This window comes from Cervus elaphus, chromosome X (genome assembly GCF_910594005.1).
Source record: "Cervus elaphus chromosome X, mCerEla1.1, whole genome shotgun sequence".
In the NCBI taxonomy this organism is placed as follows: domain Eukaryota; kingdom Metazoa; phylum Chordata; class Mammalia; order Artiodactyla; family Cervidae; genus Cervus; species Cervus elaphus.
This window is the reverse complement of record NC_057848.1, coordinates 160,198,810-160,226,039: the sequence shown is the minus strand read 5'-3', so window position 1 is coordinate 160,226,039 and position 27,230 is coordinate 160,198,810. Positions and strand designations below refer to the sequence as shown.

At 35.4% G+C, this 27,230-nt stretch overlaps 1 protein-coding gene across 7 annotated transcripts; it reads right to left on the bottom strand.

Moving 5' to 3' along the window:
- Positions 1-289: 289 nt before the first annotated feature.
- Positions 290-27,230, bottom strand: AP1S2 (adaptor related protein complex 1 subunit sigma 2). 7 transcript variants are annotated; one of them, XR_006339848.1, is made up of 7 exons: positions 26,911-27,087; positions 24,600-24,778; positions 18,634-18,742; positions 17,872-18,009; positions 13,732-13,826; positions 2,967-2,975; positions 1,754-1,862 (listed from the first exon to the last, which is right to left on the bottom strand). XR_006339848.1 is itself a non-coding variant. In XM_043896095.1 (6 exons), the coding sequence occupies exons 2-6, from the start codon at positions 24,776-24,778 to the stop codon at positions 1,815-1,817; spliced, it is 483 nt and encodes a 160-aa protein (XP_043752030.1). In that variant the 5' UTR covers positions 26,911-27,230; the 3' UTR covers positions 290-1,814. The 7 variants fall into 7 exon arrangements, 4 of the variants coding, with proteins under 4 accessions (XP_043752030.1, XP_043752031.1, XP_043752032.1 ...); XM_043896095.1 differs by lacking the exon at positions 13,732-13,826 and having other exon boundaries at positions 290-1,862; positions 26,911-27,230; XR_006339847.1 differs by lacking the exon at positions 2,967-2,975 and having other exon boundaries at positions 1,726-1,862.

Sequence of the window (27,230 nt, the reverse complement as noted above, 5' to 3'; positions counted from 1 at the left end):
TTTCCTATAAAGATATTTTATTCCAGAAATTAGAGTATACTTTAAAAAAAACTCCACATTATTTTTATGTAACATTTCCTATCTGTAGTGAATAGGCAGCCCATTAATTATCAAGATAATCAAAGGTTTGCTTTGGTACTTATACTATGCAGTAATTTGTTTATACCCATCCATCTCAGCAAGTGTGCTAGTACCTCCAGTTTGTAGGTGGACTCCAGTTGAGTTAGGACACCTTTGATTACCTGGGGTGATTTGAATTGCTCATTCAGAAAGAGAAAAATCAACTGCATCAAGGTTTTAAAAGCGGCATTTATTGATTGAAAATAAGTGTGTAGATAAGCTCTCAGTAGCATGGACTCCACATTATTTTTTAATGGACTTGAAGTACATGAAGACTCCGTAAATCTTCCACCATTTATCTTGTGTGTGCTTTTAACCACCACCACATTCAAACAGAGGTGAATTTTCAACAACTTACTTGAAAATTTTTTGAAAAAATTCTTCCTTTAGCAGCTCTTCATAGTTTGACAGACTTTTGGAAAAAGATAAAAACACACTACAGTTGTGTACGTTGAACATTTATTACAACTAATTGGCAATATGGTAAGACAGGGCTCACGTGGCCTGAATATTGGTCACAATCACAACAAAGCTTAATCCAGCCCAGCAGATACAAATGAAAAGTGTAAACTGTGAAGACGCTTATATACGTAGAAGTATGTATAAAAGTGACATTGAAACAACTATATCCTTAAAAAATATAGCGCCCACTAATGCCATTTTACTTCATTCAACTCACACTTTCATGAGAGGTGGTGTCTGTTTTTATATTTAGGACTTCCAATAACTAGGCAGTGCCATGGAAGGGAAGGAAGCCACCCTAAAGTTTGCTGTACTTCTAAGTGGAGGGAAGCAATAGGGGAGTAAAATAAACTTGGCTGTAACAAGCACCCCAGAAGGAATATTCGTGCTTTAAACAATGACTTATGCAACACTTTGTGAAAAAAGCAACACATTTTCCATAAGATACTGTTATTAAGAATCCCTGGTAAGTCAACATTTTCATTTTATTTGGGAGACATCAAAAACAATCCAACTAAGTGACTAAATGATTATGACCACAAAAAAATTTATGTCAGGAGTCAAATGTTGCTTGGCCTTAAAAATAGCATGTTTACTATTATGAAACAGCTGATCTCTGTTCCTCGTCCCAGGTTTGGAATGCTTATGAAATAATTTTTAGTGTAAAACAGCATCATTCCATTAGTTTTTTGTGTATTCCCTTTGTTTTAAGGTGTTTACTTTCTAATAAGGGTCTTTGGTATAATTTAAGTTTCAACATACAGTGAAATTTTCATTCATTTGATATGTGACATGTCAATCCCTTTATTCGCATATATACTGAAATGCAGTAGTCTTTGGTTTCATAAAACCAGGTTTCTTTCACATGATTTTTTTGCCAAAGAGAATAATAAATGTATATTGCCTAATTGTGTCATACTCATAGATACACATAATCAAAAGTAATGATAATAACCTATTCAAGAGAAACAGACCTATAAACTTCAAAATAGCCAGAAAAAGTACCTTTTTTTTCCTGCATTCATTCTAATTCATATTTAAGTCCCTTGTTATCACTTGATTAACCAAAGTTCCCTTATAAAAAGAAATTGTGTAGGCCTGAATGAAGCAGCTTAGCAGAATAGTAATACTGACAAGACATCATCTTACACCATTAGCTAACATGGACATGAAGGCAGTGACCATCTACAGTGTGTGAAATGCCACAGGAAGTCATCAACAGGGGAGGAGAGTTATGTCAGTCCAATTTCTTCAAGAACACTACGTGGGGTTTCAGCTTCCTGTGGAGGGAAAATGTGAGACTCTGGTAAGCAGATCTGGGGAGGCTTGAGAATGTGAAATCGACACGGAAGCGCATGCAAGTTTCAGAGAAGCTGAACACAAGCAGTTCAACAGTCTGGGCACTTCCATGGAGAGCCAGTGCTTATTTAGCAACTTGTGTCCCAAACACCAGAGACCACAGGAAGATTTTTTCAGCATGCATTAAATACCTACTGATTACCTACCAATTGTGCTGTGCTCCATTGCTGTAATACAAAAAGCTGTCAAACCCACTGGCATTTAAGGAAATTATTGACATCGACCTTTCTACAGAAAGGCTTCCCTGATAGCTCAGTTGGTAAAGAATCCGCCTGCAATGCAGGAGACCCTGGTTCAATTCCTGGGTCGGGAAGATCTGCTGGAAAAGGGATAGGCTACCCACTCGAGTATTCTTGGGCTTCCCTGGTGGCTCAGCTGGTAAAGAATCCACCTGTAATGCGGGAGACCTAGGTTCGATCCCTGGGTTGGGAAGATCCCCTGGAGAAGGGAAAGGCTATCCACTCCAGTATTCTGGCCTGGAGAATTCCATGGACTGTATATGTATAGTCCATGGGGTCACAAAGAGTCAGACACAACTGAGCCACTTGCAGTTTCTACAGAAAAGGTAAGTTGTCTTACTGTAAAAATTCAAAACCTCCCCTAAATAAAGACCAGGGAAACCCCCTGAGTTCTCCCCATTCTTCACATATTTTTATTTTCCTTGCTGTTTTTTTGAGTCACACGTATTTATTCCTTTCTGCAGAAATTTACCTTCCAGACCTCCCCAGAGCAACCAATGGCTTCAATGGAAGCAACATACAGAAAGAACGCTCTGACACCTGAGACAGAAGTGCCTTTTGTTCTATGTAACAACCAATACTCATCTGTAAACGCCAAAGGAAGACTACCCAAAGCAAGCATACTATAAAAAAATTAAAAATTTTCCAAAGTGTCCAGTTTTGTACAGCACAAAATAAAAGGACCAACTGGGTCAAATTTCAGATATTAGTAGCAACAAGTTTGTAATTAAAAGGCATACTAGATTTTAACAGAGGAAAACAATTTTTTGTACCCAAATGACTTACTTTTGCATCCTAATTGTGGTACAGCACAAAACAAGGAGAAGAAAAATTAATTAAACCATAAATCCATACATTAGATTTAATTGTATATAAAGCACTACATGGAATAATCTCAAATTAATTATTTAAACTCTCTGGTCTGTTTCCTTATTTGGAAAACAACGATCATAGCACTTACCTTCATTTGTAGAGATTGAGAGAGAGAAGGCTTAGTGCCTGATTCACAGAAAGTGCTCAAAATATGTTAGCTGATACATGACACAACTGAAATCTAAATAAAGGTATTTAGCCTTACTATAAACCAACTCTATATACAAAGTTCATATAATGACCTTTTAGTATGTTTGTGCATTAAGGAAAAATGGGTAAAAGTCGCTTTGGTGAAAAAAGGCTATTTTTTATGAAGTATTCTTGCCCCCCCTCCCCACCTCTGAATTGAACCTCAACCTAACCAGGCTACAGATCTAAATATATATGGAGGATAAGAAAACAAGTTAAACATCACCATTATAATCTGCCAAATACAGAATGGAGGAAATTCCACCATATAGGAGACTCAGTTTAACCAAAAAAAAAAAAAAAAAGGCAAGGGAGGGTAAAAGCAGAGTTATTAAAGATTAACAGAGGCTTAAAGAGATCAGATACAGTGTGAGACTTGTTTGGAATCTAGCTCTATTATAAAAATGCATTTTCCAGACAATTAGGAAAAAAACAATCAAGAATAAGATTTTAGGAATTACTGTTAATTTGGGGGGCTGTGCTTATCTCTTAGAGACACATACTGAAGTATATAAGATGAAATGATAGGATGTCTAGGGCTTGCTGTAAAATACTCAGGCAAAAAAGGCACGGTAGGGTGGTGATTTATGAAACAACATTGAGTTGTTGATGGTTGTTGGAGATGAGTGATGTGTACATAAGGGTTTCTTATACTGTTCTATTTGTATGGTCTCAGAGTTTTCATGAATCACATATTAAATAAGGGGGACTTTTAAAATAATCATTTTCTCTTAATGTTAAGTAATTTTTTAAGATGTCATACAACCTTTAATGTATTACAGGGTGCCTACATTGAATTCTATAGAGTTAAGATTCTTAACTTATCCATGTAAATGTGCCCCCTCATCCTACTCGTTGAAGCTGGTTAGATTTCCCCTTATGTGCTCACTGGCTGCAATCTTATATAGATAGCATTTCTTGAAGAGAACCACATTGCTTCTCAAATATGCATTATTTAAAAATATCTGTCTTTTCTAAAAGGCCTAATTTCAAAGAATCATTTATACATTTTCTTCCACTGAGACTTATACAAATAGTCAGTTAGTTCTTTAATCAATTGTAGTATAAAACTAATTTTCACATGTTCACACTGAAATTGTACTCAAAACCATCTAGAAAAAACTATTATGTAAATTAGTCAAATTCATAGAAACAAAGTAGAAAGGTGGTTACCAATGGCTGAGATGAGGGGAAATGGGGAATAGTTGTTTCTAATGGATACAGTTTCAGTTTTGCAAGATGAAAAACTAGAGATCTGTTGTGCAACAATGTGAATATACTGAACCTACTAAACTGTACACTTAAAAATGGTTAAACTAGTAAATTTTGCTACATTTAAACCATAATTTTAAAAAATTACCTGAAAAATTAAAATATGAAATATATTACTTGTCAAAAGGATGGAGAAGAAAAAAGTCATTCACGTCAGACAAAGTACATGCAATATTTTTATTTTAGACATGCAAGGAAAGCTATTTCAGAATCTACTAGTTTAAAGCAAGCAGCTGTATACAAATAACAAAAGCAACATCTTGTTACAGCTGGGCATACAGCATCCAAAGCAAACAGGCATGAGACAATGCATATTTATGCAGCATTAAAACCAGATGAATACCATGTTGCAGGGAGGAAAAAAATGGAAATGAAAGACCAATGTTTCCCAATGCTATCAATGTATAATGCTAATTTCTCATTTGATAGCCCATCCAGGTGCTTCAAATGTCATGTAGTATAGCAAGAATGGAAGAATGGAAACAACTGATCTGCATCCCTGACTAATACACATTTTCACAGGTCTTCTTTCAGTGGTAAACCACTCTGAGCATCTTTTGAACTTGTTTAATGATAGCTTACTTAACTTGCGCTTTAAACTCTCTAAACATTAACAATGAATTATTTGGTAATTTCCTCTTTATAATAATATACACTGCATGTTTTATTAAAACACAATGATCAATATTAAAGGTTTTAATATCAGAAATATAAAACCATATTTAACAAATCATTAAGTATCTAAATGCAGACTTGAATATATAACTAGTAAAATAGTATTTAAACAATATTAGAATCTTAACTATATAAAATAAACCCTATATTAATACTTTGAAAGGATTACTTTTAAACAATAGATATTGCAGAAGAGACTTTTCTGACATAGCTTTCTGATAGTTCTTAGAGGGATTGTTTGATATTGTATAGCACAAATATGAGTCAATAAATGTGGCATTACAAATATTTTAGAAATTGTGAATGTTTTACCTTAAATATTATATTAGTGCAGATTTTACTTTCTTGTATTATTGCCAAATACACTTTTATGTGATACATTAAAAATGTTTCCTCATATATACTATAATTACCCTAAGTATAGTCCCATCCTGCCAACATTTGAAGATCAAACCATGCTACGTTGTGGCACTGCTAATTGTGACCTAGCATTTCAGCTCTATTTTCTTTGGTAAATATTTAATGATTGCTAGCTATTCTCTTACAAGATTAATCACAGATGGTTCACAAATGATGACATGTAGGTGTCTGAAATGAAACATCACTCAAAATGATCATAGATCATATTTTTCAAGAAGAAATTAAACCAGTTGCAAGCAGGAAAAGCTGTATCAAGATCACACACAGAATGAAAATAAAACAGAAAAGAGGATGAGAACAGGAAAATTATTACAAAGGTAACGGTTCTAAAATGTTCTATTATTACACAAGGTAATCAGTCACCAAGCTGAGGATATTTTCTTTCATAAGCATATCAGCTCTCTATTTCCTCTGTGAAATTCTGCATACACGATGAGTGGTCATTTAGTACACAGGGACATTAAAATATTCATGACGTGGCTACAAAAGAAATGCATATATTCTTACACACAGTATACAAACTGACACAGACACAATAAGATTTCTAGAATGTTTAGCACACAGCAAAGAAAACTTAACTGAAACTTAGAATTTGTTTTCAGAATTTTGGTTCATGGATGAATATTTAACTTCTAAACAATGCCCAGGAATTCATATTCATCTTTTATAACTTTACTGTATATAATGATAACCAAAATGATGACCTATGTCCTACAAAATCCAAAAGCACTGTATTTACTAAAAATATACTGAAAAGATTTTTCAGTATAAGTCATCTGAGTTAACTCAAAATCCAGTTAGAAGACTCCCTCCCACCAGTGTTCAGGTTCATCAGGATTTTACTACATGAAGCAAAGGAATTTAATCCCTTAATGAAAATCATTACATTCTAGAATGACCATGAACTTTTACAGATTCTAAAGGAAAATCTTTCCCAAGAAAAGAGTGGAAAAGTAGTTACCCATTTAGTAGCAATAGAGGTTTTTAATCATTCGCTTAGCTTACCAAGAAAAAAAAGAAAATTCCAAAGACTATGCCTTTGTGACTAAGGGTATTACTTTTAAAATAATCCTGAATACAGATTTTAAAGAATTCACCAAACAGATTTGTTAAATGTCTATGCCTCTAAATGTATCTAAAAGGATGTTTTTCACATCAACAAGGTAACCTGAAGTGGTTTTAAACTGACCCTAGAGTGCACAGAAGAGATGAATATCTAGGGACTCCAAACTCCCTCAAACTAGGGGCAAAATTAGATACAGATTTTCCTGAAAAGGAGGCCCATGGATCATCAGACTCTCAAAGCAATTATACCCTGAGCCAAAAGGCTTGTGACAAAAAAGTTTAAAATTGCTTGACTGCTTTTAAGATATCTTCAATTTACTATTTATTCAACTTGGCACTTTGAACTGTTACACTACAAAGTCAATATAAACTGTTCCAATAAAATATGTAACAGATACCTTATATAATAACCATTAAATACAAAAGTATTTGAAGAAAAAAGCCAGTAAAATTTTAATCTTCATATAATCCCTAAACAGTTTAAAGATATAATTGCTTTTTTTCTCCCACTCAGAACATTGTGAAATAAAGCAGAAAGCTAAAATAATAACAATAATAAATTGAACCCCCAAGTGCTTCATTTTCATGAGGGAATTCTATTTCTGTATCAATGGTATTAATACTTTTTTGGTCAATGAACTCTGAACCTATTTCAATATTCTCTGTGTAAAACAATAAATTATAAGCCCCAATGATGAATCATTATCAGAGCAAAATTTCCTATGAAAGTATCATCAGTTAAATAGGTGGGACTATCTCTTAGGATTTAATGTAATTAAACTTTTCACGTAATGCTAAAGTGTAAGTAACAAACTTGACAAGATTGTCATTACAAACTGAATTTATATATCCTATTACATTTTGATGCATGTCAGTACTCCAGCACATATTCTAGTATGTTTTTTCTTACACCCAAACTCTTGCTGTAAAACATATTCTCTGTTTTCTGGTGAGAGAACAAGAAAAATTTAAGTCTATCAAATAAATTTTCACCTAAATAATACCAATATTTGAGCCTTTATATTATAGCTTTTCATCTTTTTGTCTCTTAATTTTATATCACACCATGTGAAAACCAACAATTGTAAGAAAAATTTAGTAAAGGAGAAAAAAAAGAAAACAAAAAGGTAGTTTCCCAAACAGGGTCAAGTACACAGCCGTTCCTCACTAGAGGAGACAACCATGAAAGAAAAGGAACAATTCTATAGGAGCAATTCTCAACTGTGCCTGCCTGGGGCATTTCTAACAGACCTTTTACTACCCTTTAGGAAAGAACTGCTGTCCATGAGGTCACAAAGAGTTGGACACAACTGAACAACTAAACTAAACCACTACCAGGAAAGAAGAGTTGATAAAGCCAAATTATTCTTTATAGCAATGATTCATATTACTGTACTTTTTTTTATATTACTGTACTTAAACAAGAAATTAGCATCCAATTAATTGTGAAGAATACTCTTCAAAGAATACCCTGAAAAACATCAGAAAACTCTAAAATCCACAAAAACAAATGTATTCTTTCAACACTTTTAAGTTGTTATAACATGTTTCAAATACTTTCCCATTTTAAACTGACAGAAGCAGAAAAGGTTATGCTATAAATAAATGCCTTAATGACCATTTAACATTTAAGGTTGATTTTTAGTTAAATGATAGATATGCCCATAATTTATTTTTTCTCTTATATACAAGGAAAACATTATAGTGGATTAAATATAACTCCAGTATTCTGGGCCTTCACACCACCAGAACATTTTATGAGTCATGGAATAATTATATTAATTAAGAATGAGGGAGGGTGAGAGTCCTCTGCAGAACTAGACCTACTGTCTTCTATGACCTAGCAAACTGAGTTTAATACACTGAAATGTCAGTGATATAGACTGTGTGGGAATAAAGACCAAAAGGAAAATAAAACTTTTAATCCAGTGAATTACACAAATAAATATAAACCACAAGTTGCCCTTAGTACACATTACTTGGAGACCTATTTTTGGAATAAAGATTAGATATTTACTATTTTCAATCTGAAATGGGCCTTTAATCTGGGCAAATCGCTGACTTCTTCCCCATTAAGTCTATGCCAAACCTTCAACATTTCAAGCCCCTTCTTTCTCCTCAGTCCCAGCAGCTCTCCTCTAGATACAGTTTCTCAACTCATCCAACTCATGAGGAAAAAAAAGAAATCTATGGCCCATTAAACTCATTAAACCCATTAAACTCAAAACAGAGGGAGAAGACTCATCTTACTCAAACCAATGCTTCTGATTCCATTCCTATTCACCCTCCCAATATACTTTTTCCATTATTCTACTCCTGTTTTTCATCGCTCTCTGCATTTGCTCTTTTCCTTAGTATACATGCTCGTTCAACTCTCCTCCATCCTAAGAATAATCTTTTCTCAATCCCCTCAAAAAGGACCAGATGTAGCGGGAAGTGTAGGACAACAAACACAGCAGACAGGAATTAAGTTACACCTGTTCTCAAAACCACCTATGTTCCTAAAACAAACCCCATTACCTTAAAAATTCCCAGATATTCACTATACTAGGCTGACTCAAAAGTAAAATGATCTAAAGGCTTAAGTCTTGTTGGGACAAGAAGTGCTTAAATAAACTAGTGGTATGGATCCAAAACGGAAAACCTAGTATCCTGATTTTTCTTTCTGGTATGCAAGGTAATCAAAGAGAAAATTACATACATTTAATAATATATATATTATATATATAAATGCATATATAATTATATATGCATATATATATATGCACGCAGGTTTGTGTCGACCTTTTGAGACCCTATGGACTGTAGCCCGCCGGGCTCCTCTGTCCATGGGCTTCTCCAGGCAATACTGGAGTGGGGTACCATATCCTTCTCCAGGGTATTTTTCCAACCCAGGGATTGAACCCGTGTCTCCTGCATTAGCAGGTGGATTCTTTACCACTGAGTCACCAGGGAAGCCCTAAAAATATATATATAAACAAGTATAATTTGAAGTTACTGCTATACTCCAGTTTTTCTTAAAGGGGCTTCACTTATTCCATGCACTATAAAGTAGTATCCTTAGTCCTTCATGTTCTAGAATACAGTGGTACTTTTTATTGAATACTGTGGCAAAGTCCTTACTCTTAACTCTGGAACCCTATTCCTTGAGCTAAAGACGAAAGGGCCTCCGAGTATCCAAACTCATGAAGATCTCTTTTTAGCAATGAATAAAAAGAGAAAAAATGAAAGCACTTTATGAGGTATCTTTTAGGTGACAGGGCTCATGGTGTCTTATTTCACAAGCACTTTTGAAGCACTAGGAGAGTTGAGTGATTTTTTTTTTTACGTTAAAGTTAGCAATGTGGCAAGAGCAATATGGTTGCTCCAGATGGTTAAAATGACCAAGAGAACATCAGTGCTTCACTTTACCTGCTGAAACTTTCTTTTTAGCCAATTCTACTCTAGTTTCACCTAAAGGAGTAACACAAATTAGTCTTCCATTCACACAGCAGCATTATGTCATTTAAGAAAAAATTATAAATTAAAAATAATTATACTTAAAATACATGTTTTAAAACAGGAGGGGGGAACCTCAAATATTGTCAGAGGTAATACTTTTAATGTCCTATTCCTAGATCTTTTCTTACTTGATAAACCTTGAGTATCTTTCCATATCATTACATAGAAATTGATCTTTTTTTTTATAGCTAGAAGGCAATGGCAACCCACTCCAGTATTCTTGCCTGGAAACTCCCATGAACAGAGGAGCCTGGCAGGCTGCAGTCCATGGGATTGCTAAGAGTCAGACACGACTGAGCAACTTCACTTTCACTTTTTACTTTCATGCATTGGAGAGGGAAATGGCAACCCACTCGTGTTCTTGCCTGGAGAATCCCAGGGACAGGGGAGCCTGGTGGGTTGCAGTCTATGGGGTCGCACAGAGTCGGACATGACTGAAGTGACTGAGCAGCAGCAGCAGCAACGGTTTCATATATGGTGTACTGTAATTTTAACCTATTTCTCATTGATGGACATTTGATTAGGTTCCAATGGTTCAGCATGTGTCTTAGTGCATTTGTATATTTCTGTTGGATAAAATTCCTTCAAGTATAACTAATGGGGCAAAAAGTGTACACATTTAACTGTTAATAGATACCACTAAACTAATCCTCCAAAATGGAATACAAATTTAAGTGGTCATAAGGAGGAAACAATTCTTTGCCAATCTAAGAAACAAACCAAAAAAATAAAAATAAAGAAGCAGAATAATTAACTTAGTAAATACAACTTTAGACTGTAAATAAACAGTTTTAAGTATATCTTAGGGTAATTGTATTTGTCTTGGTCTTCCATTTGGATCATAACTTGAAATGCCCTAAATTTAACTAAGGTTTTTAAAATATAAACGATTTCTTGGAATCACTGAATTTCAAATATTCAAACTCTAAATATCTTTACTAAGTAAATTCTATAAGGCTAATAGGGCATAAAAGAAAAACAACAAAAAAGTAGGTACGTACAATGTAAGTCTATATTATATATGTAAATTCTGGTCATTTAAACTATTCCTCTCATTAGGAATTATCAAATCCCTAAGGTGGATAGGGAAATCAGCAGCAAGTTCAAGTGTTCTAACTGCCTGCAGGATATGCTCAATTTTGTTTCCAGACAAAAATTAAATAACCTTAATAAATGTTAACAGATTTAGTTGTTGAGGAAATTATACAGTGACATCCCGTAGTGCTGTGGGTTATCTCTGTTATATCAAAAGTTATTTTTGATCAAGTAAAAGTAATTTTGGTGAATCACAGAGGTGATTTTTATAGCCATTTACATGTTCTTGAGCACATGTATCCCTCTCTTCACAATTTTTAGGGTTTTTTTCCCTTATACTTTTGATTCATTTTTGGCTAGTCATTTGTAATCTGCACTATAAATTATATCGAAAATATGTAGCAGTCCATAAATGTAAATGGAATCTGTAAATGAAATCTTTATATATTACATGGTGTTAAACTAAACCAGGGTTTCTGGACCTCGGCACCATTGACACTTGAGGCTGGATAATTTCTTACTCTGAGAGGGCTGTTCTAGGCATTGTTAGATATTTAACAGCATCTTTGATCTTCACCTACTAGATGCCAGTGGTACCTCATGGCTAGTAGTGGCTAGTAGTAACAAAAAAAACATGTCCAGACTTTGCCCAGTGTCCCCTGAGGAGGCACAATTACCCTACTCTCAACTCCAGTTGAGAACCAGAATTAATCTAATTGTCTCTGGTTGGTGGGTAAGATCATGTTCTAGTGTCCTTGCTTGTATTTGTTAATCTTCCTATAGTGGGAATTTTTATTTTAAAAAAGACAACAGAAAAAGCAATAAAAGAAAAAAAAAAAAAAACAATGGCTCAGGAGTGTAAAAAAAGAACTCAAACACTGAAATTTTTCAGAAAGTACTTTTTTTTTTTTAAATCATGTCAACTTACTTTAATTTTAAAAAATAAATACATAAATAAACAAAACCATCACCAACACCTAGGAATATGTTCTTTGCAGGTCCCTGTGCAGGTCTCAATCCTAGGGCTCATGCAATCAACTTAGTAGATCAGGATCAGCATTGGAAAAAAAAGAATAGAACAGACAACATGAGACTGTAAAACAAGAAATATGAGCAAGTATATATAATTTAACCAAAAAATTTTTTGGTTCATGTATATGTAACTATTATGATATAAAAAAGTATGGTATTACTGTGGCTTCTTATCAAATACTTCGGAAAATCAGATTTACAGTTACTGAATATTTTAAGTTATTCCAACTTTTGCTATTACAAATAGACCAGAGTAGCAAGAGTTGGCTCAAAATGAATTAAAATGAAAGAGTAAGGAGGAAATTCTTGAAATTCTGAAAAGCAAAGGAAAAAGAGCTCAAAAGACATAGAGCGAATGATTACAACCTGAAAACCAGTGACCAAGGGCATTGGCCAAATTGTTTCTTATTAAATGCAAAGTGAAAGGCAAGATTTGTTTCACCTTCTGTTTTCTCTGTATCTACCCTTCTGTATTTTCCATTTGAAGCATTAATGTAACTAAACCTCACTTATCCAGAATCTGTTCTAGTAGAACCCAATCAAGTTTACATATAAAAAATTAAAATATGCCGGTATAAAGGACTACATAGCCTTGTTAATTTTTAACCCAACTGAAAAGAAGAAGGTTTAGGCTTAAAGGTTTTAATATAAACAGTGGTAATTACAAAGGAATTATAGGAGTTTGTCTTATTAAAACCAATCTTAAGAGGATTTTTATCAAAATACTTTTTGCTGTTATATTACTGTATATATTTGAAAGCATCTGTTTTTTAAAACAATGTAAGATATTCTTGAGTTTAACTACCCAATGCCTTAATATTCTTAATTAGCAAGATTTTAATTTAAAAAACTTATAAGTACTTACTTATTTAAAATACTTTTAATTTACAAAAGATCCATGTTTAAAGAAATCCCTTTGTCACCTAAGATTCTTACCTTTCCATTTTTATGCAGTCCAACAGATTTATTAATTACTACTTCCACAAAGATGTTCTATAGTACTAAGATATATCATGCAGCCCCAGCACTGAAACAAATCAATTTTAGCAGCACTAATTCTCCATAGAGCACCACTTTCTAGATGAGGCAAATTAACAACTGTAAATCCAATAAACCTGTTTATAAGGTGGACCACCTTGAAGTAGAAGCAAATTCATGAGTGTTATGCTTGCTTTTGGTACCTCACTTTTTTTCATTTGTCAGATTACTTTAGTGAGAAATAATACCAACAGCAAACAAAGCTCAAAAGGAAAATCCCCACAAATTTGAAAATGATGCTGTTAGTATAAAAAAAAAAAAGGTTGACACATCTCAAAGCGCTGATCAACACCATCATGCATCTACCGCTGAGGGTTAAAGCCCAATGCCCAGTATTTAACTATTTGATCTTCACAGATCAAGCAAGGACTTGAAATCATTTCACGTGCAACAGTTTTTGCATAACACCCCGTCTTATCCATGCCACAAAAATGGTAAATTTAGTAGTTACCAATAAATAAGTTGGGGGTCAAAGGGACTAAAGCCTTAGACTGCTCTTTATCATAAGATATCCTCAGACAAACCTCCCCATTCTTCATTCTGGCTCTATAAAATTAAGGAGCAGAGAAAAACTGGTAAGTGCCTGACTTCACAAAGAATATGCACTCTATTATTTCCTTTGTCATTATATGTAATGTTTATAAAATAAACCCCAACTGTATCACTCCCCCATGCCCTACCTCCAAAAAAAATCTAATCTAGCTTAAAATAGGTATTTGGTGCTGGGGAAAATGTTCCAAGTATTGCAAAAAAAATAAAAAGTCAATTTAGCAATCTCAGCATGTTGCACTTTAATAATTTAAAATCAAGTTAAGTATTAGTGGCATGTTAAGAAAATATGTTTTAAATTCCAATGGTCAAACATTAAAAATTGGATAATGGACCAATTTTTCTGGGCTTTACCCCTAAATCTAATTAAGGAGTCATACACTAGAATACCAAACGAAAGAAACACAGAGTTCAGTCTAGAAATATTAAAACTGAACCCTTCTTTACTAAGTAATTAAGTAAAATAAGGAAGATATCTTTATTTTTTAAGCACAATGTCATATTTTAGTAATTATGATTCAAATACACATTAATTTTATGTTCTCATTACTACTGTAAAATGCTAATAGAAAATCTACTGTATCCACTGATGTCTACCCTATTTGCCTATGAAATGAAGGACTACCTAAACAAACTACATGACGTTTACACAAACTGAGTAAAAGAGACATTTTAAAGAAATATTTCTGAAAATAAAAATTCATAAAGATAGAAATGTATTATTTCACAAATTAAAAAAGGATTAAAACCAAAATTATTTTGTGGTTTGCATATATCTTTAAGCCAGCAGATATTTTCAATATAATTCAGTCATCTTTGGGGTTCAGAACAATTGATTCAAGTAAAAGACCTGACACCAAAGAGGAAAAAAAAAAATCATGATATATATAAACTAAATTAAAATAAATTTGGACTTCAACAAATTTAAGACTGCATTTAGATAACTGTCTTTACAGCTATATGTACAATTTTGGAAGCAAAATCATTTCATGACATAAACTAAGTGAATATTATACCCTAAATTATAAGACCAAAAAAGCTACTATAGATCTAGACATTCTGATAAACCCAACAAGAAATGACTTGAAAAATACTAATGTATATCTATATATCCGATTAATGAATTCCAACTACTGATAAACTGGACAAAATTTCCAGTCTAAGAAGTAAAGGATGGCATCAGTCTTAGAAAATCTACTTTGTTCAATATAGAAAAACCTCCAGGAGAATAAGGAATTTCTTTACTATATTACTGAGACAAACAGTAATGGTACTTGGAACTTTGAAACTTGGTATCCAAAACAGAATGTTTAAAATATACATACCAAGAAAATACATGAATGGGAGTTGGGGCAGACAGAGCACAGTGGTTAAGATTTCATACAGTTCTGAAGTCTAGCAGACCTGGGTTTAGAATCCTGGTTTTGCCAACTGCTACCTAGGACCAGTCACTGGAACTTCACTGAGCCTCTACTTCTCCGTTGGTTAAAAGGCTCTCAGGACCCTTTTTCAGGGAATCCTGATGATTAGCATAGGATGCCTCACATCTAGGTGCTCAATAAGCATTGGCTATCATTGAAGTTCCTTTTTGTTAACACAGTGTCCAGACAAATCATTTTAGCAGTTTGGAATGTTTTTTCTCATCGTATTCTATCATCTATTTGGTGAACATAAGATTCAAATACTCGCCCAGAGATGTAAACTTGTATCATGTATCAACATATAAATGACTCTATTTTAGGAAACAAACATCTTATCATCCTGGATTTCCTGTGACAATATGTTGTTGGTGAATAACATGAATAAACAAGTTAAACTGTTAAATTGAACAGAATAACCTGAAGCTTAACTGCCCTATAGAGACTTTAGCTTGGTTTCATTAAGGCCTTAACATCACTGTAAATTCAGAATGGACCAGCCACTTTCTGTCTCCTCAAGACTTGCTTGCATGGGGAAATTAAGAAAAATGGTTCACTTGGTCCATTGAATAGAAAATGTCTTAATATAGTTATCAATTTGGTTTATGTACAAAACAATGTAAAGGTAGTCACAGAAGAGAAACAGGGCCTTGTCTCTTCTAAAGACAAGGAACTGTAATTAACAGTAGTCAACTTTTTTTTTTTAAACTAGGTGAAGATAGGGTAAGGAGAATTTTGCATGGAACTATGGACATCCCATGCTTCTCTCTCCATTCCTACTTTTCCCACTTAGAGAGATAAAAATACTACTTCAAAAAAGGAGACTTCTTATTAAAATACTTTTGTAGGGGACACACACACACACATTCACAAACATATACATGTAATAACTTTCTGATCCTCTAGTACATTATTCAATACATGCTATAAAGTAAATTCAGCATATCTGTCATACTGTAAAGTCTATAGCGATTTCCCAGTAAAGTTTAAAAAACCCAAACACAAGAAGGTATCAATGCCCTAATTATTATTCTCCAGAAAAAACATATTAAAAATAAAAGCTTAACTTCAACAACTTTAGAAATGTTTTAAGGCAAATGTAATTAATTAGGAAATTATAAAAAAACTAGAGAAAATACCAGGATCTGATACAACAGAATATAGTTCCATAATAATGAAATATAAAAGTGATCAAATGAAGAAACAAATATGAAAAATTCCCATTATGACCCTTGTTTTGACCTAATTTTCAGAAAAGTCTGGTTAGCAACCAGCAAAATAAGGAGGTGCTAACTTTAACCCAATTTTATAACAGTAAAATGTGAGTGTGTAGTCAGCACACCTACATTTAAAGAAAAAAAACTCCCAAAGACAAGTATGCAGTCAATTAATAAAAAACCATAGTAAACCACACACACAGAAAAGGGGCTGTGTTCATTTCACTAGTGAGCAGCAGATGGTATTAGGGCTGTCAACAAAATATTTCACTTCTGCAGGCACCTTAACCCCTGTTTTGGCAACTCAGTATCATTAAATGTAAAAAATCGCTGTCTAATGTTTAATTTATGTATGTTATAGATGTTGTCATCCCAGCTTCAAACAATCCCCACAACTGACCTAAGTCAGTGACTGATGCAGAGGGATTACTGACAGCTCCTGAGTGAGAAGCCCGAATGAGGCCAACAGTTAATAAATTATAATGAAGAAAAAAGATTTACTCTGATTTAAAACCTCCTTCAATAATATAAAAGATAAGTACTGTAATGAAAACAAGTAACATTTTTTAATATTGACTAATTCCTCCTCTTGCTATAAATTTTCTATTTGATTAAACTTCAATTATGACTAAAGCATAATTCAACTAGGTACCTGAATTAATGTATCATTAAGTTTTTCAGAAAAGGTAGCCTTGTCTATGAATTTTTAGCTTCAGAAATTGAAGGTACAGAAGCATCAAATATACATTTAACCCAAGACAACTGTGGAAATTAGAAAGGAAGGGGGTTTTATCAATGGTTCTTGTGATATCAAGGCAAGACAAGAACGTAGCTGTTTGACAAAACATGGTTTGTATTTAAGAAAAGCAAAGAGAAGTAGAAATACTTTTCAGTTAGTTTTGCTAACAAGAAACTAGAGGATTCTACAAAAAGTGTAATAAAACACTATCATTTGCTTGGCTACATTTGCACTTAATGGGCATGAGATGAAAACATGAACCAACTTGGAATGAAAATGCCATAATCTCACAGTCAACTCCTCATTGTAGACACTAAGGAGATAAAGGGTTATCTTAAGTAATTCAGAATAATGGACACAGAGTTCTCAAATTACTACTTCTTTTCCCATCTTAAAGAAGTCTGTCCCTCTAAATGTTTGGACTTTGGTGTTTTGGGTCCAAAAATGGGCCATCTCCAGACCATCTCCAAAGTAAACAATACATCCACAGATAACTGAGTTGATGTGACTGACACATATGCCAATCAATAAACTGCACATGGACACTACATGCCAAGCATGCTTCAGAGTAATTTCTGAAACTGTAAGAATGAGGGAAGATGACTGAGACTTCCCTAGCAAGAGCACAACATGCTAGTGTCTAGTTAAGAGAACTCTGAGTAGCTTACCTCCTGCAGTAGATCAGCCTGCTCAATTGCTTTAAGGACATTCTTCTTGGATGTTTCCTGAACTTCTCCTCCCAAAAGAAACTCATCCAAAATAAAATAAGCCTTCTCAAAATTAAAAATGATATCAAGTTCACACACCTGAAAAGCAAAAATAAATAAATAAAACCTGAAGAAAGCAGAAGATATTTATCTACTATCAGGTAGTCAATAAAATCTGACAGGAGTGAATTAATCTTAATTATATCTAAAAATGGCAATCCTGCTAACTAAGCATCATTGATTTAGTCAGCTTAATTTTCAAGTCTCAAGTACTTGATAACACACAATGCCTTCAAGCTAAGAAGACCAGACTCTGCAAGCTCCTAACATGGGCAACTTAATAATGATTTTCTACTCATAAAGACTGGTCTTTTGAAATATTTACATATTTCTGGGTAATATGATTACAACTGCTAACCAAATCTAAATTCTATACTAAGTACTTCCAGTATATTAATCTTTACAGCTGGACTCCCTTCTATTTCACTATTTTAAACCTCATTCTCACCAGCATAATTAAATGAGTAGGTCTGTCGGGTCAAGCAATTCTGGCAGTTAACTGACTAGGCAATTCTGACTTGCACTGACAAAAAATAGTCATTCCTTCCCTCTCTTGAGGTTACTGTCAAATAGAATTCTCAAGACAAATAATAAACTTGTTACAGAAAAGGTTAAAAAATATATATTATCAAGTTCAATTTCCTAAAACAAAATACTACTCACACTGCCAAAATACTTGTCAAGTAATTCCACATAACGATGAATTATTTCCAGGGTAATTAGTTCATTGTCCTGGTCCTCAATAGCACAGCAAAAATACAGACTGGCATATCTGCAACAAAAAACAGATGCAGAAAAAAATTTACCCTATAATCATGTATTTTCTAAAATACACTTTCATATCCTATTGTGAAAGACCTTGTGCCTATACAATTTATTTCCTCTTTACAACAGCAAGTTGTTTTTCTCCTAGACTATAAAATAATAAATGTACAAAAAAGAAATTCTGAAAAGTACAGGAAAGCAAAAAAAAAAAAATCACACTATCTAGAAATAGTTATTTATTTTGCTCTTCCTTCATTCAGGCTCCTTTTGTAGGAATATTCTAAAACATAGCTGACACATGTTGTTCTGAAGTTTACTTAAAACAAAATATACTGTGTGACTATTTCAAACCACGAGTAAACAGGGAAGAAAATAAACTCTCCAACTGAAGGATTTATTGAAGATACTGTCAACGTGAAGTCAATGTTCTGGAATGTTTTACTAAAATGTAATATACACACAGAGAAGACCTCAAGTCATAAATGTACAGCTTGATGAGTTTTCAACGTGAACCTACCTGTGGTACCAGCACTTGGACCACAAACAGAATTATTACTGAACCTCTGAAGCCCCTCTTCTGTCCTCTCCAAGTCACAGCCTCCCATCCCCAAAGGTAACTACTATCTTGACTCCTGACAGCATAGAATTATTTTTAAAGGAGGTATATAGGATTGTGGAAAATAAGCCTTCAGAAAAAAAACAAGTTGCAAGTAATCACAGAAGTTAGAGAAAGAGAACAGGGAAAACTAAGACATGTCCTCAAATTTTCCAAGTTTTCCTTGTTGAAGTTCAGGCTATTTACCCTTGAAGAAGGAATAAGGTTGGAAAACTCATATTCTCCAAATAAGAATTCTAGTACATGGGACTAGGTTATACTTGACCCAAGGAAGCCAAAACTTATTAACACAAAACCTTGAGGCATAACAAAGGATGACCTAACCAAGTCCTTTAAGGAGGATTAAAAGTATTTTCAAATGGTTTAAATGTGTTTGAAGCTTTTGAAAAGGAACAAAATGAAAACCTAAGACATTCCAAATAAGTCTCAGGTGCCATTATAATTTTCACTGAGGCGCATTTAAGCAATTTTTAGGAAACACAATGGGTAATCACTGCTCATAGCATTAATGTAAAATAATGCACAAACACACACACACAACCTCAGTTTTGAAATCCAATGAATTTCTGCTCTTCAGTCTGAGAATAACTAGTATTTTCATAACACTATTAATTTCAATATTATCAAAAAACGTTTCATCTTATTTGAGCTTTTCAATAGTAAACACCATCATCCTTGGTTACAGAAGAAAAAAGAGGCCCAAAAGTACAAGGCCTGCCAAGTGGTTGTACTGGGACCAGAAATCTGATCTTGAGACCTTAACTCCAGGCCTTTTCCCACCTACCATAGTGACTCCCCTGTCACACAGGTACACTAGTTGCCATGTCCACTCTATCTGATTTCTACATTCACGGTGTTATTTTAAATGGTCGGTCTCCTGCAGTCTTCAGGAAGGCATTCAAGCACATTCATTTATTATCATAAAGGGCATAACATGCACCACCTCCAACTTTACTAACAAAGTGCTCCCTCTCTTTCCCAGCACTATTCTGTTTATTGCTTTAAAAGGCAATGAGATATTCCAACCCAACCTTCCATCCTCCTTAACCCAATTCTGCTCAAATAGAATTGTAAATCTGGAAAACTGATACAAATGACACATAAGATTCTCTGAAGTAATAAAACTAAAGATTAAAGGGAAAGACATTAAAAATGGTAAATAAAAAACAGACACTACTGGCTGATATGAACACAGTGCTAAATAAATTACACTAGAAACAATTCACTAGTAGGCAATGTCGGGTAAAATTTCTTTTACTTTTAATTTCAAGATTTCTTCAATGCTACTGTTAAGCAATCTAATGCTTATACCACTCTTGCTCCTTAACCACAGAACTGCCTTTTACTTACAAATAAATAACATTTAAACAGTAGTCAAAGGTCCTAGATTGTAGGAATCATTCAGAAATATTACTTTAATATCAAATTAAATGAATTCTTCATTGTAGGTGAACATCTAGTTATTAGGATCATAAGAAGGCACCTCTTTCCAAAAAGTTTAAGGAAGAAACAGAAACAGGTTAACATTCATTGAGTCCTCACTGTGACTAAGGCACTAAATGTTACCTAAAGCCTTGGCATAATTTACCATTTTAATCCTCACAAAAAAAACTTTCAGAGAGATACCATTATTACTCGCATTTACAGGAGACTTGGGCTTAACTGAGTAACCGTCTTCAGGAACAGTAACCTGACTCCAGAGCCCAAGTTTTATATTAAAAACTATAGTCCAAAACTATATTAAATAAAGTAATCCTGCAACTGGTAAAAATTAAAACATATTCAAAGCAATATTTCACCTGCTTTGAGGAGGGAAAGAAAAATTGTTACACTGATTTAGTAAAAGATTACCAAGAGAACCTGAAGAGTAGTCCTTATTTTTAGAACCAAGTGATTTAAAAAAAATTCAATAATGAATTCATTTTGTTCTCTCAGTGCATATTTGTAAGTCTAAATCTGAAGTAAAATTAATAATAGACTAGTAAGAAAGAAGGTATGTTTGGTTATTTTTAGCAGAGTAGATTAAGGCTTACTCTAATTACTGGCACTCAGAGAACATCTGAAAGTGCCTATTCTTATATTCATAACACATGACTTCTCCCCAGTCAGCTAAATATCAGCTGACTGTGGATGAATGTAACCAAACTGTTCTCAATATTCTACTGGTATGTCATTAAAAATTCTTTTGTTAGTGAAGAAAATCAATACAGTACTCTTAACACATTCTGAAGCTCGTAATTGGTAGGTGTATATTTTTTACAGACTTTAATCCTGTAACATGCTGCACAAAATAGGAATCAAAAAAGCATAGTGTTTTCTGTCTTCACAGGATCTTCAAGAGTATTTATTTTAGAGATGAAGAAACAAAGGCAAAATGACCTGTTCAAAGTCACAAAACTAATGGCACAAAGGAATTGAACTCAAGTCCCCAGATTTTCAGTCTATTTTTTCAGTTATATTAACCTTACTCCACTCTCTCACCTCTCCCTCCCCAAGATGGGCAACTGTAAGAAAGGCTCAGGGATAAAGAATGTGGATGAGACAACTTGAGGAAGGCAAACAGAAAGATCACTTGGTGATATGAACAGCAAAAAATGCTAGTTCAGAATTTCTCAGTAGCTAAGTGGTAATTCTTTTACTTAAAAGGTCTTCTCTTCCAGCTGGACTAGGGAAAAAATAATCATGTGTTCATATCTACCAAAAAAATGTCCTTAAGGCACTAGAAAAGTTTCTAGTATGAAATGGGGTCTAACTTTTGTATGTGAATTTCATCTTAGTAAAGCTGGTATTTTAAAGTGCATCTTTATTTATAGGAGTTTGATGTAAATACCAGAGTCAGGTGAGACTACATTTTACAGGTTTTAATAACAGAAAAAGCAGTGTCCCAAGATGGATGGGCTGAATGCTATGCAGAGTACCAACTAGTGCTTCTTTCCTCTTGATGGACAGGCCATCTCCTTCAGCTCCAAGAATCTTGATTCCCTGGACTGATTCCCTTGCTAGTATTTTCCTCCTCCACACGGGGGACTCCTTTCCCTACCTAGAAATAAGCTTAAGTCTCTCATGCCATTTTTTAACCCTGTCTCTCCACTCCTGTCTATGGGTGGTTATCACCTCTTCTGTCCCTCATAGCAAAGCTTCCCCCTCCCCCCTTCCCCCCCAATAGTCTACACCTGCTTTTTTATTGTCTCCACCTCTTCACACTTTGTCCCGTTTTTTCAAGAGCTGTCTCTACTATTCCAACAAAATGTTCCAACAAAGGGCATTTTGTGAAATGCTCACTGTAAAATCTAATAGATTCTTCACTTTAGTTGACCTTCATGCAACATTTGGCACTGGTGACCTTAGTTTTGAACTCTCTCCCCTTTCCTAAGGTGACTGACCCTAAAACTTACCCTCTGTGTGCCGCTTAAATGCTGGTGATCTAACTAACCCTTTATGCCTCATTTTCCCCCAGATGTCCATGCCTATGCCCACCCTGAAAAAACTAGGCATCTCCAAATGGAAGTCACACAGGCTCCTCAAAGTCAACTTTCTACCTCGCCACTTACCTCATCAGCTGAACCAGAAATGTGGAATCACCCCAGTCCTCCCTCTCTTTCACTGCCCTCCCTGCTTCTAGCAATGACCAAGTCTTACCAAACTTACCTCAGGAACAACTCTTCCACCTGCTGAGCCCACAGCAGAAATCTTCATTCAGGACTCCATATCCTAATAGATCCCTCAGGTTCCAGTCTCAGCCCTCCCCTCACCCGTTTTCCAACTACAGGATCCCTAAAGAAATGCAAATTTCCTTCTCATCCCAGCTTAAAACCCTTGCCTCCAGGTTTAAGATTTGAGTTCTGGCCCCTATGGCAGTCATAAGCAACTGACCCTGGACAAGTCACTTCTCCCAAATTCTCATTTTTTAAAATAAAACTCAGTTTTGACCACAGTATTGGTTTTCAAACTCAGGAGCCCTACACAGAGGGTGGAAGCCAAGTGAGTAGAGATACAGTCACACAAGCACCTCCACTTCCACTTGTTTAAGGTTTTATCCCTGGGGCAAAAAGTTTCTTTAAAAAAAAAAAAAAATCACTTGACTAGATTACTCTAAAACATCTTCCACCTCTAAAATGGTATTTTTATGATTTTTCTCAACAAATACTACACCAAACACTAGATCCAAAATCACCCAAAGATGACTAAATTCATTCTATTGTAAAGAGGAGTCTATGGTATTTTAAAAATTGTAAAGTCGTCCATGTTATTTTAAAAATTCTAGATGTTCTCTAATCTTCATGTCTTTCTCTGCCATCTTGCCCACAACCCCATCCATAGTAGAGTGGAATAAATGAAAACTGAGATAAAACCCAGAATTCTCTTTGACCCTCCTTGCAATCCATAGTTAGTTCCCTCACATCCCCCACAGAAGAGAATTTTTATATGCATGAACATTTTTATCTTAAATTCGGTAAGTTATTTGTAAGGGAACAGAAATAGTGAAGAAACAAAGCAGTTATATTTCTTTTAATCCGATTAGAACAATCTTGAGAAGTTTAAGGTATCAAAAAGTTTCAGATATTAAGAAAGATGTATAGCATCATTTAAAAGCTTAGTGTTCAATGCCTATCTATGAGTCATTTTACAACATCAAAATTTTAAAAATCTGTTCTGGGCAAATTATCTATCTACCAGATCTAATCACACCTCCATCACAGCAACAAGTGTACTTCAAATTAATAAGCAGTAACGAACAAATCCTGTATATATCCGATTTTTAAACATCTATGACTAAAATGGTGTACGTATCCAAGGAGTTTATACATGAGGAAGAGATCCTGAAAGTCAGATTAAAAGGCATGTCAAATACCAGTCATTACAGATTTGTGGGGAGAAGGGAGGGGGAGGTAAATGCTTATCTAAATTCAGAGAATTACTCACACAATTTAAAATACTGATTTTATTTTCCCCTGCAAAGAAATGAATTCTTTCAGTTTTCCTAAAAAGATGATTAAGCATGAAGTATCATTTATGCCTTTAGTTACATAATTTTAAATGAAATTAAAAGAAAAGAGTCCCATGATTTTATCATTTCACCGAAACAGTAGTTATCTTAAAAGTACAAAGCTTTACCTTAAGACTATTTCATTTATATCTTTAGTAATCATTATTTATAAATGTCATCTCTCGAAAGTCTGCAATTTCCACATTATAAATGATCTAATATCTGATTCTGTTTCACCTTTCTAATAAATAAAAATGATACCTTTTGTAAACAATCTTCAGATCTCGCCATTCAAGAAAGCTGCACATTTTAGGTTTCCGTGCTAAAACGGTTTGAACAAGTTCTCTTGTGATCTTTTTCTTCTCTTTGTCTGATAATGGGACATACCATTTCTGCAGTCGAAGCTTTCCCTGACGACTAAAAAGCAACATAAACTGCATCTGTTAAGATAAACAGAACCAAGATTACAGGCAATACTTTGATTCAATAAAGTTAAGATTAAGATGACACGTGGCAAAGAGAAGCTTTGAGGAACGGGGCATTTAGCTAACAAATGATGAGTAGCCATCAATATTTCTATGCTAGCTAAAATAGCAGGAAATTCTTGTAGAAAGATCTTTCCACCAGATGCAAATTCTCCCACCTTACCCTGTTCCATTTAAGTTTGCAGGAGAGGGGGAGGACAAAAACAGGTGAGGTGAAAATTCTGATGAAAAAGAAAGATAATTCTTGCAATTTAAGAAACTATTGTGTATCTGTGCTATAGGAATGTATATGGATCAAAAGAGAACTGTTGACATCAACTGGTTTAGATGCATTTGAAATAAACAGACCTACTATTTTTCACCCTACACAGAACAAGCTGTTCTAGTGCCAAACTGAATTACTTGTAGACAGACTGCTGTAACTTGGAATGCTGTCTTCAGTTTATGTTTACGTATTTTAAGCAAAACAAAAGAACTAAAATATAAACCAAAAAAATCCCATAAACACACATTTTTCTTAATAAAAGCCTGATTTTAAAAATTCACATCTCATTTAAAAAATTCCAACATAAACATACACACAATAAAGTGAGTTAATATAACTTTACCAAAGAGAATATAAACCTTTAAAAAGCCAAGCTAAGAGCTACAAACATTCAGACATTATACAAAATACTTAATTTAAAACGATTTAAAAACATAGGATCTACAGATGGAGTGGATGCTGAATTCTAGTGTATTTCACACAAACTATTTTGTATACATTTATTTAGAATCTGCAAATGATGATTAGTCTACATGTTTTAATTTTTAAGGAAACCTTGAAATTCAATCGGTCTCCCCAAATGCAAACAGAAAGCATTGTTTCTACAAAGGTAATTTAAAGGTAGAATTCAGATTTTTTTCTTTTCTTTTAACTATTCCAAGTTTCAGTACTAGTTTCTGCAAGTAGGATTCAGCCTGACTCTTGGTATTACCCACACCATACTGAATTTGAACATGGGGTGGGGGAATTTACACCATCCATCTGAATAAAATGGGCGCTAAATTTCGCCAAGAAATCATTGCCGCCTTTTGTAATAATCCAAACGGGCATCAATAAGGTATTTAGAAATTTACGATGCGACAATTTAACTTTAATAAAGTTAAAACTAGCTGTTAACACCACACTTAAAACGCATCACTGGCACGAAATAAACGAACAATACTGGTGATGTCAAAGTGCCTCACACAGAAGTCCTGTTAAGACAGTGGCATTACAAGGGGATAGCAAGTAACGCATCAACTGGACAATGTTTCACGCAAACCCGTTAGCAGAACTTGGAAAAGAATAGACCCGTATTCCAGGATCTTGGAGACCAGTACTGGGGATTTGCTTTTGAAACTCAAGGACTCAAGGGAGTCTATAGCAAGGTCCTCCATCTCTCCCCACCATCACTTTATATGATGTGAATAAATAATTTATGCTCTTTAAAATAAATTATATGTTAACATGGGATGATGCCTGGTCGCAAGGCATAAGTATTCCTTCCCTCTAGTTAAAAACCAACGCTCCGATTTTGCTTCAAATCACAAGGCGCCTCAATTACCGGAGATTGGAATTAAAAACAATGGGCTCGGCCGCGGAGCGGGCTCGGGGCCAGTGGCCGTTGCCTGCCCGCCGCCCCACGGGGCCGCACTCCATCACTGACCGATCGAGCCCGGGTGAGGTGACAGGCAAGGAGCGGGGAAGACAATGGCAACCGCCGCCGCGCAGGGGGCGCCAAGAGTCCTCCGTCTCCGCCGCCCCCGGCCGCCGACCCCGCCCGCAAATGCCCCGCAAAACTTGAGGCGATTCCCAAACCACAGGTGCCGCGGACCCGCTGCAGCGTCCGAAACTGGCCCCAGCAGCCCGGGACGCGGCGCCGCGTGGAGAGGGGCGCGGACGCAAAGAGAAGTGAGTTTCGGGGCGCGGTGCCCCAGTGGCGGGCCGGGCGGGCGGGCGCGGGGTGGGGTCGTCCGGACGCTCGTGGGGCGGCGGGGGGCTCGCCCGACCCTCCCTCCCCACTCCCCGATCCCGGTGTCCCCGCTCGCCTCCCGGGACTTACGGCGGCCGCGGGCCGCGGGTGCGGCGGGTCTCGGCCGGCGGCGGCGGCGGCAGCGTCGGCGGCGGCGACTGAGGGGAAGCCCCTGTCGCTGAGCTGAGGAAGAGAAGCCGTTTTGCTGTGGGGAGGGGACCCGGTTCGCGGAGGGAAGGCTTAGGCTGAGAGGGGAGGGCGAGCCGACAGACCCCGCCCCGGGGGCCGGACGAGGGAGGAGCCGGGGCTGCGGCGAGCGGAGGGGCGGGCTGGGCGGTTCGCTGGATGCAGCTCGGCTGTTGCCAACGGCTCCGGAGGCAGCTCAGGTGACCGCGAAGTCCGAGGAATCT